Here is a 15,008-nt window from a genome sequence, read left to right as displayed (position 1 = left end):
TCGAAACCGAAGAAACTGAAGAACACCTTACTAAATGTGATTACATTTGAGAGCCCACATGAATGAAGAAAATAAAAGGTGAAACCAAATTCACTTTTTCTACCAACAAACAAAATTTACAAAATGACAATAAAAATCCATGGAAAAAAACACAATATTTGACATTCTTAATGAAAAACCTTAAAAAGCCTAAGATATATAGATGCAGCTTCCATCATCATATCAAGTGTTCCAGACATCTGCATTTTCTATTCCTTTTTGTCCGCTGCATATATTTACAAGTTAGTTATATTCTTATATTATGTTTGATCAAACATTTGAGGTAATTAAGAGTAAGTTTGTGGGCTAACCAAAAAATTTGCCGGTTTCCATGGCATCCTTGTTAGCGTCTCCAAGAGCCGCGGAGTCCAGATAGGTTTCGGCCAATTGGACTCTCTTCACGTTCTCTTGTTCCTGAACAAGCATAAATCCATACTCTAGGAGCTTCTCTATTGTCATCTTTGGTTGCTCGAATGTCGGGGGTCCCTCCCTTGAGTTCACAAGCTTCTTTCCAATGGTTTCAACACCAACTTCTCCGATCCACTTCCTCACTTCGTCATCGTACACTCTAGCCCTCAACGCGCCAAAGAAATCTAATTAAAACCACCAAACACATTGTAACAAATGTTCCGTCAGTTTGTTGGTGATTTTAGTGTCATCGTAATCATTTCAGTATGACGTATAATTTACTTAATACCGAAGGGAAATATTACCGATGGATTGTCCTGGGAAAGTATCTACTAGCTTGACAATGTCTTCGTCGGCCACATTGTCAGTACGGAAAATACCGATACACACACCAATACGGTCCTCTCTAGTGGGAGCCCAGTAGAACTTTTCCATACGTCCGTCACGGATGAGAGGAGCATACAGCGTCGAAAAATCGTTACCAGTGACGATAATTGGGACACGTGGGTTCTCCTCCTTGTTGTACATTCCAGGGAGTTGGACATTGGTGGGGTTATCAGCAATGTTCATGAGGGTAGCGTTGACCATCTGGTTGTTGACTGTGTATTGTGTTGTTCCACCCATTCTACCTGCACCAGCATCAAGATCGTTGATGAAGAGGCAGCACATTTTCCCCTTCTTGATGATATCGGCTGCTTCACGGTACCGTTGTCTGATGAGCTTTGCGGGCTCTCCAGCGTTTCCACTTTCCAATTCTCCGGCGCTCATCATGATAGGTCTGGAATAAGACATCCATAAGTCAACATGATGCTATAAACATGTTTGACCTAAAAAGTCAAAGGTTATTGAAATAAGACTTACGTGATTCCCATCTTAGCAAACACAAGTTCACATTGGAAAGATTTTCCTTGACCTTTGCCTCCCCATACTCCCAAAATAAGAGGCACCTGAAGATAGTAAAATGTTAAAATTGTTAGAGAATTTATCAACAAAAATAATTTTGTTGAATTGCTGTCACGATCCACTGAGATTCAGCTCTGCTTTTGAGCCGTCAGTAAGTTTATCCTCGTGTTACCCTCCCCTGACCCTACCCAATAGCTTTTGCTATGGGTACATTTGTTAAACAATATTCTTGAGTTTTAATCGACAACAAGAATTAGAAACCGACCTTGATGTTGGGCAAAGTCATGAAGTTCTTGGTGATGTGAACAACAAGCTTGTCCATGAAAGCGGGAGCGATGTAGAATCCACCCATGTTGTTGTCCAAATTGTATCTGAACATGCATACACTTAATTAATTTCAAATATAAAAAAATAATCAATTCTAAAGATAACTAATCTAGTTAAAGGGATTTGATTATAATAAACTTACGTCTTAAGACCGGTGCTGATGTACTCATAGGAACTCATGACGGCAAAGTGAGTTCCAACATCTTGTGGAGCCTGGAAGAGGGAATCAACCATACCCTTTCCTCTGGTGATGTCTTGTTGATCATCGGACATATCGTACGCAAGTCCTCTCCATCTGTCTTTATCGGTCTGTTGGGTTTCCTCGATCTCTTTCTCAGCTGCCAAGATCTTGGAAGGCGAAAACTTGTTGTTGTTGACGAGTCTAGAGTTCACTATCTTCTTCAAGTTGCTACCCAAGAAGCTTGAGTTTGGGACTGCAGCAACCCCACTGCTCAACTGTCATAACAATGCCATATTCATATAGTTATTAGTACATATATTCATGAATAAAACAATTAACTTAAATGTTGACAATAAATAAAGCGCAATCGATATTTAGGTGTAAAAAGTTATCAATAATAAAAAAAAGTGCACGTTATGTGGTATTTAGGTGTAAAAAATGATGATAATAATAAAGAAAAGTGACGGATGAAAGGAGTACCGGGGTGCGGTTGACGGTGGCTCCGAAGGTTGAGACAGCGGTCGCCATTGATCGCCGGTAAATGTGGGAGGGGGTTGAGAAGAGTGAGCAGTGGAAGTGAGGATGAGTTAAGAGGATGGTTTAGGGACTTATAGTGGTAACGAGTGTACCAGAATTGTTAAGGTTAACGGCCACATAACGAAGATTGAATGAAATGCCACGTGGCAGATAAATAGTGGTTGTTGAGTTGATGGCTAGACTTGGCTGTGAAGAGTGGCTTTTTGAGGTTAGGCTTTCTGTTACCACACGATCTTTATTTGTCATTTTGGGTAAAGTGTTTCTATGCTAAACTAGTTTTATTTTATGCACTTATTGGTTACATAATTTCTTGAACAAATAAGTATTCTTGGTCACAAATGACTTAGCAACTTATTGGTATAATGTTGTTCATTTTAAATTTTTAATATAAATGGGGTTCCTAGTATCATTTAGGATCTAACAACATTTTGTTTATTAACTTTACATCTTATATAGTTATTGTTTAAAATTAAAATTGAATTGTTTTTCATGAATCTTCAAAGTTTATGTTAATACATACATTGTCGCATATTCTAAAATACACCTTTGGTTTTGATAATAGAGTTAAGTTCACATACAAACAGCCTTATCGTACAAAACATACGAAAGACATGAAAAAAAAAAAAAAAAAAAAAAAACGCGGTGCCATTTTCGTAATTATTTGCTCGTAAGGTAACCCGGAACAGGTATCGAAACTAGTTTGGCAAGAACCGGTTGCAAACCGACCCAAACCGTAGGGTTGTAATCGGGTTATAGCACTATGCTTGAAGGTCAATTCCAACCTGGTCAAAAGTCGCCTTTAAAGCACTTAAACCTGGTCCTTTGACTTTCTCCAACGTGGTTCCAACAAAAACCATATTTGACTTTTGTTGACGCAAACCGACACTGGTTCAAACCTGAATGGGTTTGGGGAAAAAACCTGAGTTGTGCAACTCTATACATTTATGCCAAGATAGTTGATGATGGTTTACACTTGGGTCCAACAAATTCCCTATTACGTAATTGTCGGGACCAAAGGGTTTTTGACCTAGCAGTATCAAGGTGTCCCTCCCCATGAGGACTAAGGTTCGAATCCCGTAGTGAACAATGGTATAAATATAGGAGTAGATTATTTTAAAACATGAAATTACTAGGCCGCATCATATACATTTGGTATTTTGGTTCTCTAGAGAGAGAGAGAAAGCAATATCGTGTAAATGCGGGAGTGAATAGAGCGGATACCTTGCTCCCTCACAGGGGTATCTACACGGTCAAGGGGTTGACATCTAACTCAGCTTTGTTCCATATTCAATGTCTGATTAGTTTCAAGAACCCGCTACTAAAACCCCTTTACAGGGGTGTACATTGTCCAGCTCAGCCAGTTGTGACAAAATTTTAGGGCGAGAACGTACCTACAGTTTTAGAAAACGACAAACCAAACCAGTGGGGTTGACTAGGTCGGCCAGATAGACCAAACCGTCCAAAACCGGTTCACTTTTGTTGTTTGAGCAAGTTCTTTTAAAATCATTGGTTTAAATAAAAAAAATTAATCGCAGGGTTCATTAATGCTACACAAATATTCAAAACTGGCAAAAATGTTAAAGACATAAACCGTTGGCCGAACCTTTAAACTTAAACACGATTTTTCAATCCGTGGCCTGGGACAAACCATATGGATCCCAATCCGGGTGAACCGGCTGATTTACTTCGGTTTAATCAGTTTCAACGGGTTTATGAACACCTCTACTCTCTCCTGTTCTACCTCTTTTTAAAAGGTTTACGTGGTCATGGACTGGCTTTTATCATCTGTCCGATCAAAGAGCTCTTCGGAGCTCAACCAAATCGATATCTTGGACTCATAAACATTATCAACAATGGCAATACATCCAATTATCAAGCTTGGGTAGATTACGATTCAACATCATAAAAGATATAGCTATCGATCTTCCAACTACACTTTCATGGAACATGTGAGGAAATTATTCTTTTAATTAACGCATAAATATGACATTAGAACAACATTTTACAGGATGGTAAAATAGATCATCCGTATCTTCGAATCTCGACACAATATGATGTCTGAAACTAAGAATGAAAGAAACGAAAACTAACAAAGCTTACCTACTTCTTGTACATCATTTTCGACGATTTCGTCTCCAATGTCTTTCAACCTATCAAATATCTCATGATCATCAAACCCTGCACGTTAAAGACTCTAGATAAAGCCTCGTGAAATTTACGTTTTTTTCTATAATCAAATCAAGAGCGCATGAACTATCAGCAGTCACTACACAAAATCTGGCAAGTAGAGACTCCAATGTTGTTCTTTTTAGTAAAGTACACGGATAGTCTCTATGGTTTTCCAAAATTTTGGATTTGGTCCCTAGCTTTCCAAAAGTACATGGATGGTCCCTGTGGTTTGCACTTTGTAACGCATTTAGTCCCCAGCCAACAAACCTAAAGGTTTTAGGAGGTCCAAGTTGGAGACTAAATGCGTTACAAAGTGCAAACCACACTACCATAGCGACCATCCATGTACTTTTGAGAAAAGTTGGGGACTAAATGCATTACAAAGTGCAAATCACAGGGACCATCCATGTACCTTTGACAAAAGTTAACTAAATGCGTTACAAAGTGCAAATCACAGGGACCATCCATGTACTTTTGACAAAAGTTAAGAGACTAAATGCGTTACAAGGTGCAAACCACAGGGACCCTCCATGTACTTTTGACAAAAGTTAAATGCGTTACAAAGTGCAAACCACAGGGACCATCCGTGTACTTTTGGAAAGCTAGGGACCAAATCCAAAATTGTGATAAACCACAGGGACTATCCGTATAGTTTACTCTTTTTTACATGGCAAATATTTGACTACTTTTACACTTTTCTCCTAAGTAGTAAAAACTTAAATGAAAGTGAGAACTACCTTCACCAAGGGTTTCGATATCATCAACTTCGGGTCCTAAAATCATGACATTGCCTAACGGTGGATCAACCGTCATCCAATCAGATCTACCAATCTCATCTGCGTGAATCTCCTTTTCGGTTACCCACGCTTCAGCAAAATTGATGTTGTCATATGAAATGGGGTCAGGGGTTTCCTGCTCTTTATTATAGAACCTACATAATCATTTGTATATCAAATCCTTTACCTTTATGAAAAGAATCTACTTAACAAAATGAACGAAATAATGAGAAGAGTGAAATGCCATTTTAGTCCCTGTGGTTTGGGTCATTTTGCCAGTTTAGTCCAAAGGTTCATTTTTCACCTGTGGGTCCATAAAGGTTTCACCGTTGCCATTTTAGTCCACTGGGTTAACTTCATCCATTTTTTTTTGTTAACGAGAAAGCCAATTCAGTCATTTTATATGTAATTCTGTTAACTAGAAGGGCAATTCGGCCATATAAAATGACCGAATTGGCCTTTTCGTTAACAGAAAAAATGGATGAAGTTAAACCAGTGGATTAAAATGGCAACGGTGAAACCTTTTTGGACCCACAAGTGAAAAATGAAACCTTTGGACTAAATTGGCAAAATGACCCAAACCACAGGGACTAAAATGACATTTAACTCTAATGAGAAACATTTAAGACTTACATTTGCTTTAATCTCATGTTGTATTGAACAAATACAATGTCACTGAGTCTCTGGTGTTCTACGTAATTCTTTGTTTCGTGAATTTGTTGGAAATGAATCTTGTTTGTTTTACATCCAACCAAACTGCAGGTTTGACTGAGAATACGGATCGCTAAACGAACCAAGTTTGGACAAGCCCCTCCGTATGTTGACCACCACTCAGCTATGGTCAAACAATAAGTAAGAGTCTGATTATAGACTAAACACAAATTACGATAAATTCAAGTTAACGTTTAGATTACCAGGAAATAAGGTATCTCTGCCACGTATAGCGATTTTCCTCCCGAAATCACCGGCAGCTTCACGGTATAACGTTGTCTCTTTAACAATTTTATCTTGGATTGTAGTGTCGGGAACCAATCTTTCAACGCAATCGTAGACTGATGATCGGATCTGAAGATGAATATCTCCTTCGGTGCTATAGAAAAACTTTGGATTAAGATAAAAACCAGCAGTGTGAAGAGGATGCCGATTAAGTTGTTCCCACCTACGATCTATTATGTTCCAATAAACCATATAATCTTTCTTCTGAACAAGTTCTTTCTTAATTGCTTCCTTTGCTCGATATACCCCTGCGTAAACATACCCCATTGCCGGTCTCTTTTTTTCACCGACAATTCTCAGAAGTCTCAATAAAGGATCTGTTAAATGGGTGATTACTGTACACATGGACCAAAACGACGGATTGCTTATGTAATCCAAAGTAGTGTATCCTTCTTCTTTCTTGACGTATGAACACTCCATCCACTCCTCTGAGGTTACCATCGATTGAAGGTTGTGTTTGACACTTACCATCCGTTTCAATGTGCAGAAATCGGTTGAAGCACGTGTAGGACCCACGACAACAATGTCGACTCCGAAAGTATACCGTCTCATCATATTCAAAACAAAGCTGTGGTTGTAAATAAACCTTGATATCGATCTGGCTTGTTCGAGTATGGTACTTATCCATTCAAGTTCTCTAAAATCCTCTAGTATCAAATCTACACAATGCGTTGCGCATGGAGTCCAGAAAATGGTCGGAAAACTGTCGGCTATTTGTTTCCCGACTTCTACGTAACGCCCTTCGTTTTTAGTAACAATTTGTAACACGTTTCTCACTCCAACTTCTTCAACAACTTCCTTAAACAAGGTGAATAAAGCTTCGGTGGAGTTCATAATGTTGGTTGCGTCAAAAGATTTAAGAAACATTAACCCTTCAGGACAATACACCGAAAAATTCAGAAACGTTTTACCATTTTCCGATGTACATTCATCAGCTAGAACAGAACAACCACTTTTCCCCCAACTCCCCATGCATTGATCAACATCAGTTCTCACTTCTTGAACCGTACTCTTCAAAATCCAGCTTCGAAGATCGTGATAAGACGGTCCCACAACTCCCGACGATCCTTGCGAAGCAATCGCATCAATCATAGGTTGAAAATGTACAGAGTTCACAGCATCTAACGGTACACCAGCGTCTAACAAAAACCGCCCGATTGCTAAACTAACTTGATGGTTAACCTTTTTCGAATCGTCATATACAGAGTCAACCAAAGCTAGCGCATTCGACCCTTTTCTCACTCTAAACCCTTTCTTTCTCCTACCTCCACCTCGCTTATTACTCACAACACTCTCCTCTTCCTGATTCACCAACAAACTCGAACTCGGTTCAACACTTTCCGGAACAGGAAGCATCAAAACATCGGCATTCGCAAACGAATCACCCTCACCCCCCGAGTTAAAATTCGTGATTTCTTCAGCTAACTTCTGTTTCTTCCTCTTCTTCACCACAACCCCATTCAAACTCTCTTGCATCAACAACCGAACATCCGGCTGTACTCTCAAACAACTCGAGGCGTTACCCTTTTGACCCGCTAGATGTTCTTTAATCCGGTGAATCCCACCACCCTTAAACATCTTCCCACAATAGATACACTTGAGTTGAACCTTATCACCAATTTTATACATGTGGCAATGCTTCCATGCTGGATCATGTTTTTGTGAATTTACAGGCACTGGTTCTAATTCAGAAGCCATATGTTCGTTCAAACACTAGCTTAGCTGTATTGTTATAATAATAATAATAATTTACAGCATTATTATTAGTGAATATAATAAATTTCAACAATTAACGAATCAAATTCAATGTTCTAATCTAATCTTCTAACATAGGCAAGATTAACTGTAATAAGATTGTATGAACGTGAATTAGAGAGAATGAAAGTTAGAAACTTACTTGATTTTATTAATTTCTTCGTTGAAAATCCGGCGAGACCGAGTTATGGAGGTTAGGGTTAATATATAGTCGGATGATGAATCGATGGAGAACCGGATAAACCGGTTACTTATTTCTCTTAACGGGTTTGTTTTAACCCGGTTTGAGGTCCAGATAGGCGGTCAAACTCGAATGAACGGTTTTGATTTTGAAGAAAAGAAGTGAACCCGGGTCTTTCGGGTTGCGTTGCATAACTTGAACCGGAAAGTATTTAATATTTTTTAGAGTGCTAATTTACCAAATAGTTGACTTTCATTTTGGTACATGTGATTTGGTCATTTTAACAGTTTTATCCCAATGGTTTAAAATTAGTCATTTTTCTCTCTGATTTTTGTAACTTATCGTCATTTAGCTCCCCACCTCTAACTCAATCCAAAAAATCTATTAACCAGAAGGGTATTTTGGTAATTTTATAGTTAAAAGCAAGGACATGTAAGTCTTTTCACCTAAATAAACCTATAACTTATTTATTTACATGTATATAAGTAATTCTTTTCTAATTTCTCATCTTTCCAACCACTTTTTCTACCGGCCACAACCATCCACCACCACCTGCAACCAGTGGCGAAACTAGAAGAAAAATTCAGGGGTATCCTAACTTTTTTAACCGTACATTCATACAATATAAATGAAAAAAAAAACACGATAATAAACCAACGTTTCCATCAATATCCGATAACTAAACGAAATGAACGATTTTTTCTGGTTTCCCCGTTAGACAAGAAGGCCACATATTTAATTCGATTTTGCAAATCTATCATCTTCTCCGGTAGCGAAAAAAGAACTATTAAAGTGGGGGGGCATAAATAGAACTGTTTTACCTTCTCTCGTATGTTATTTGACTGTTTTACGCAGTGCCGGGCCACCGACAATTTCATCTTTAGATAATTTAACTTCATATCAACTTCTTTTATTATTATTTTCATTGAAGGATGTGATGAAGTCTCTACAATGGATTTGATTAAGTCTCTACACTTAATTTAAGATTCTCAAAATACTTTTTGAAAAAAGGGTTCTATCACACAACACAAAATTTGACGAAACATTTATATAAAATTATAAATACATAATCAGATATCTTACATATATAAATTATTTATAATATAAAATCAAATAAGTGTTACCTACATCTTATCAATTCCTAATTGTTTATCAAGATAACAATTAAAAATAAAAATAAAAAGAAAAGAAGTACTTATTTCATAAATTGCGTGGCGAAAGATGACAAATGATGTGTGTGACTTAGTAACTTTTGAGCTAGTTATAGAAAACTTAGAAAATAAAAACAATAATAAACTATCAGGCTTTGACTTTTATAACCTATAGTTGGGCCGACTCTTTACAAGCCCATAAAAAAACTTTTAATAAGGATCTTGTCTTCAAAACCTGTGATACATCATCTCCTTCACAGCCGCCGGACCTTCGATACCTGCCGGAAAACTTTAAAACCTCTTTATTTTCTTTCTTCTTTCAAGTCTATTGAGGCTTAGGTGTATCCTAATATTTGCTAAGGTACAAAAAATGGGGAAAGAAAAAAAAATCCCCTCGCAAAAAAAGTTGAGGGGTGTCCCAGACAGCCCCTGCCTCCCTCGTAGATCCGCCCCTGCCTGCAACTACCACCTGCCGACCACGACTACCGTGACTTTTAACTAATTGTTTTAATTGAGTTAGAGTCAGGGAGTAAACTACCGAAATACCCCTACTTTTAATTGAACGTTTTAACTGAGTTAGAGCCAGGGAGCAAACTAGCGACAAACTCGAAAGATCAGGGAGGAAAATGGCTATTTTTAAACTATTGGAGCAAAACCGTTAAAATAACCAAACCATAAGGAGGAAAACGAAAGTTAACTCTCTACCAAAATAGGCAATTGATACATTATCGTTGCATAACTTGAACCGAAAATGGTTATCAAAATGATGCAATTGTTATCATGTGTTTTGATACGTTATATGAGAAGTTTTATATTATATGCATTGATATTAAAATAAATCAAGATAAATTGTTTTAGTTAATATTATCGCTGTTTAATCAAAGTATTGGTATATTTTCTTCAACAAAAGTTTTGTCTCATGATTTGAGCTTTTATGAGACGATCCAGAAAAACGTTTTCCAAAAGCGAGTTGTTCATAGTATTGTAATTGTAGCGTGTTGATGTATTTAGAAAACTCGGAACGAATATAAATTCTCAAACAAAGAAGTTAGTGTGAATAAAAAGTTGATGGATATAAAATCCCTTAATTGTATGTGGTTTAAGGGTATGTTTGAAATGAAGGTTTTAGGAGTTTCTAGCTTTAAGTTTTTAAGAAAAAAACTCCTACTCAATAAAAAGCCTTATTTGGTTAAAATAGCTTGAAGCTTTTAGGTTGGAGTTTGAAGCTTTTGGTTGAACACTCCTACTAGTAGCGTTTAGAAGAAGATACAAGGTTTCAGAGAAAAATGACTATTTTAACCTCTAAAGATAATGAACTTTTTAGTTATGTCCATTTTAGTCATTTTATATATTTTATTAAAAGGTCCAGCTACTCTGTCAAACGCATAAATATATCTAAAAAGTTACAACCACCAGCTTTCAGCCACCACCCACCAGCTACCAGCTTTCAGCCACCACCCACCAGCTACTTTTGCCAAATATACCCTAAGGCTATTGGGTATACTTTCACGCCCTTTAACTACATGTAGGCACCACATCACCTACTTGATCCTCTTTCACCTTCATAACACACCAAAGAAATGGTTTAACCTCATTAACTCCCTTTAAAATTAATTAAAATACATACATACATACATACATATATATATATATGTTGTGTGTGTACAAATTTTGCAATGCTTGATTCTCTCCCTCTCTCTCCTAGTTAACATCTTAACATGTGAAGTTTTTAATGCCTCTTAACACCCTTCAGGAGCGGTTTAACAAGTGTTAACGGATGCCAACTAGGATTAACACCAATGGATGTTAAAGTAGAATTAAACACAAATCCCTTCTTTGGAAGGATTGATGTGATTTAAATATTGTGTAATTATGTTATAATTTGTTTATGTTTAGTGCAGGGGCGGACTTATATGGGTGTCAGGAGTTGCCCGGGACGCCCCTCAACTTTCTTGACGAGGTGTAGTTTTCGTTTTTTTATCGTTTTATTTATAGGGGATACACCTGAGCAAATACTAAGATACCCCTAAATGTAAATGAAAATATAATGAAATGAAATAATATATTTCGACGGAAACGAAAATTCCCAACTGACGAAAAGTTGCAATGTCACACCCCAATATTCCACGTATCACCGGTGGGGTAACGTGACGTAGTTGATATCATCATAGTCAAACAGACACAAAATAGCACAGCGGAAGTCTAGGAAATATAAAAATATTATTACAAACTCAATGTATAAAAATATCAAAGTATTTATTAAAGACGAGTCTGTAATATCACAGGGGGATCATTACAGAATGTTTAAAATGAAGCTTAGCAGACTTTATGGTATCTTTGAGGATTTGCAAGATCCTCTTTTTCGACACCGAGCAACTCCCAGCCTATTACGAGTAGTACCTGCCACTTAGCCTTTTGAAAGTACGTCAGTTTTCACTGGTAAATACAATTTAACCGACTCATTTGAAAAGAGTTTATGAAAATTGATTTAAGTGCACCAGGCACAAAACTTTTTAAAACTTGGGACAATTCTTAATAAAAATCTTGTATACTGAATTACATGTTTACCGTACATCTGGGGCCCAGTACAGAGACTGAGACATGATTAAACGACACACCACTTTTAAAACCCATAAAGGAGTTATCCCCAACTTGTGGGTAATAATTTATTATTGGCATCTTTCGGTGTATGCCTACACCCTGCGCATTTATTGTGGGCATTTACAAATGAATGAGCCAAGGATATATCCAGGACACGGTCGTTAACCCCCAATGTTTAAGTCATTAACAGAACAGTATCAAAACAGGTTTTTGTGGATTTACTAGCCACAATCCGGCATTTGATTGATCCACACCCGACCAAGCGGTATTAATTTACCGTATCCCAAGCCCGTATAAGGGAAAAAGAGTTAAAAGTATTTACCTGAGCTAATACTTGATTCACAGCAATATAACTCAGTCGTATCCAATCTATCTAAATGCAGGTAGCTTTTATCGGGTGGCTCTAGTCTGTAGTGATGGTAATATATAACCAAATTCAGAATGCTAATGGTCTTTATTTAAGTCATAGACTTAGACCGGCTAGCTTGAAGTATCTAAAGCGGTAAGATACGCTAGATTAAGCGATGACCGGAATAGAATGTTATTTAGACCCAACAAGTTTGGATACTTGTATAATATGGGTAAACTAAACACATTCCGGATTTTGAGTCAAAAACAATAAGGTTAAACCCGTTTCGGCAAACATCCGTAAACTAGTTACATAAACCGATCCGAACGCGTAAAATGCGTAACGGGTAACCAAATGAATCATATACAAGTTCCATATGTTATTATGCTTAGGATATGTTAATACATCAGTAGGATGTCAACATATATGCCCAAAAAGTATTTAAAACCATTTTAAGTCCCGTAAGGGCATTTTGGTAATTTTAATACTTATAAAAGAGATTTTATAACAAACTAAAGTTCTGGTCCTTTCTAATCAGTAAAAAAATATTTATTTTATCTCATTACATCAGTAAGATATCATACATATGTGAGGTTTACCATTGATGGCCAAACTATGTCCCGAAAGGGCATTTTGGTCATTTCACATATGCTTTTACGGGCATTTTTGGAAGTCTGAGTTCTCGACTTATACCTACTGTAATAATATTAAAACTTGTTTAAGAATTCAGTAGGTAACAAGTCTTAGGTGTTAATTATGGTTTAAAACCATACTATGCACCTAAATAGCGTAAAAATCGCTAATTGACGATAATTAAGGGGTTTTATGGAAATCTGAGATTTTGATCACTTTTGAATGCTTAAAATAATTTATTTAATATATGAAATCAGTAGAAAAAGGTTTGGCATTCAAATTATTTGTAAATCTCATTTTATGCATGAAAAGGGTATTATCGTCGTTTACCGAATAATACGAGAACTCTATGATATGATCAGTTTATAATCTGATCAATAACTCCAACAATCCCTAAAAATAATATCTTAACAGTAGGTAATGAGTTTCGGGTCAAAAACCAAGTTTAAACATGCTTTATGCAAGATATCACAATTTACTTAGTTAAAAGCTTCTAATTACGATATCGAGCATAACTCCTATTTGGGACCAAGAACTGATGTCAAATTTTCGGGACAAGCTTATATATCCGTAACAAAGGTTTTTGTCTTCTCACATTTCTAAAAATCTCATTCTTATGTCAAAAGGGCAAAATGGGCGTTTATAAGCATAATAGCGGAAACTAGCGTATAATTCAAACCACAAGGAACCATGCAATATAACTCCAGAGGGTTATACTACTGAATAATATGGTCCTAATGGAAGCTTAAAACATGAAAGAATCAAGCTTAATCGGGTCAGAACTGAAAAGTCAAAGCAAAGTCAAGCTTTTGCGACTTTCGGTTGCGAACCGACCCTAAACTTAGAATTTTCGAGTTGGACCAGCTTAGACATGTTCTAATAGTAATTACCAAGCTATTAGAGTGCCAAAATATCATTTATAACATCTGCATCTATGGTTTTAATTAAAATGCACAAAGCTGCCAAGTTTGACTTTTTACCTAAACGGTTTGACCCGACAATTAACTAAGCAAACGAAGGAATTAGGAGGTGCCCTTTCAGGGGTTAATCACCTACCTAACTATGGTCTCATACCCACTTTCAATTCGATCAGTGGCTGGACCATGAGAGTATAGACCGAAAGTCAAAGTTTATATGCAATATTTGACTTTTCGGTTGATAGAACATAAATCTGAACTATAGAATAAGTTATAGCACTTACAAAGAGTCCATGCTATCTTTTCTACAAGAATTAAGTTCCAATCAGCTTAGGAAGGTCCAGATTTGAGAGAAAGAATGATAGAATAAAAAGTGAGCAAATGAATTGGATGGGTTCTAGGCCTATATATAGTTTTTGGATTTGAATTGGATCAATACATGTGTTAGGAGGATTAATCAGGTCCTTACACCTGTTATAACAGCTGTTATCATTGCCTTGGTGACCAAGGATTTGATTTTTTATTGGTTAGAATGAGATATGAGTGAGCACCAAGCAAAACAATAAAATACACACACACATATATATATATATATATATATATATATATATATATATAGTAGGAGTTGGGTGGAAAGTGTGTTTTTCCTAGAAAGTCTAGGAAGCAATAAGAACGCGACATGTGGCATTGAAGGATTTTATCTAAAAGGGCATTTATGTACTTTCACAATCTATTTTTATTTTAGGAAATTATCTTCAATAACCAACTATCCATAAATTTCGGAATTTTTTATTTTAGATTTCTAATCTCACGTAATATCAATAATTCCTTCGTTTTCTTGCTGGAATCTATCAGCATGTTCTTGATACTGTGTTTTAACAGTTTGTTCTTGGTGATGTGTTTTAACAGCAAGCAGATTCATACAGATGTGTTTTATTATTCAGATTCATACAGTTGTGTTTTAACAGCAAGAAGATTCATACAGTTGTGTTTTAGCGTTTAGATTCATACAGCTGTGTTTTAACAGCAAGCAGATTCATACAGTTGTGTTTTAGCATTCAGATTCAAACAATTGTGTTTTAACA

The 15,008-nt window shown here is 36.6% G+C and overlaps 2 protein-coding genes across 3 annotated transcripts; both read right to left on the bottom strand.

Annotated features, from left to right (window-relative positions):
• On the bottom strand, nucleotides 1-2,499 carry LOC110886508 (ribulose bisphosphate carboxylase/oxygenase activase, chloroplastic). Its single transcript, XM_022134318.2, has 7 exons — nucleotides 2,339-2,499; nucleotides 1,820-2,133; nucleotides 1,616-1,721; nucleotides 1,309-1,394; nucleotides 753-1,225; nucleotides 351-632; nucleotides 1-265 (listed from the first exon to the last, which is right to left on the bottom strand). The coding sequence occupies exons 1-7, from the start codon at nucleotides 2,384-2,386 to the stop codon at nucleotides 249-251; spliced, it is 1,326 nt and encodes a 441-aa protein (XP_021990010.1). The 5' UTR covers nucleotides 2,387-2,499; the 3' UTR covers nucleotides 1-248.
• A 1,844-nt stretch (nucleotides 2,500-4,343) lies between these two features.
• On the bottom strand, nucleotides 4,344-8,365 carry LOC110886509. 2 transcript variants are annotated; one of them, XM_022134321.2, is made up of 5 exons: nucleotides 8,234-8,365; nucleotides 6,255-8,058; nucleotides 5,974-6,175; nucleotides 5,302-5,495; nucleotides 4,344-4,573 (listed from the first exon to the last, which is right to left on the bottom strand). In XM_022134321.2, exons 2-5 carry the CDS (start codon nucleotides 8,032-8,034, stop codon nucleotides 4,482-4,484), a joined length of 2,268 nt encoding a protein of 755 aa, XP_021990013.1. In that variant the 5' UTR covers nucleotides 8,035-8,058; nucleotides 8,234-8,365; the 3' UTR covers nucleotides 4,344-4,481. The 2 variants fall into 2 exon arrangements, with proteins under 2 accessions (XP_021990013.1, XP_021990014.1); XM_022134322.2 differs by having other exon boundaries at nucleotides 6,255-8,018; nucleotides 8,234-8,353.
• Between the last annotated feature and the right edge of the window lie 6,643 nt (nucleotides 8,366-15,008).

This window comes from Helianthus annuus, chromosome 14 (assembly GCF_002127325.2).
Source record: "Helianthus annuus cultivar XRQ/B chromosome 14, HanXRQr2.0-SUNRISE, whole genome shotgun sequence".
Classification (NCBI taxonomy): Eukaryota; Viridiplantae; Streptophyta; class Magnoliopsida; order Asterales; family Asteraceae; genus Helianthus; species Helianthus annuus.
This window is presented reverse-complemented; position numbering and strand designations above follow the sequence as displayed.

Excerpts from the sequence above, each read along its gene's own strand:
- LOC110886508 (XM_022134318.2), bottom strand. The coding sequence starts at position 2,386 with ATGGCGACCGCTGTCTCAACCTTCGGAGCCACCGTCAACCGCACCCCG. Across the intron at positions 1,722-1,819 it reads ATCAGCACCGGTCTTAAGAC|ATACAATTTGGACAACAACA; the intron begins GTAAGTTTATTA and ends ATGCATGTTCAG. Across the intron at positions 633-752 it reads TTTCCCAGGACAATCCATCG|ATTTCTTTGGCGCGTTGAGG; the intron begins GTAATATTTCCC and ends GGTTTTAATTAG.
- LOC110886509 (XM_022134321.2), bottom strand. The coding sequence starts at position 8,034 with ATGGCTTCTGAATTAGAACCAGTGCCTGTAAATTCACAAAAACATGAT. Across the intron at positions 5,496-5,973 it reads AACATGAGATTAAAGCAAAT|GTTCTATAATAAAGAGCAGG; the intron begins GTAAGTCTTAAA and ends ATGATTATGTAG. Across the intron at positions 4,574-5,301 it reads TATCGAAACCCTTGGTGAAG|GGTTTGATGATCATGAGATA; the intron begins GTAGTTCTCACT and ends TTTAACGTGCAG.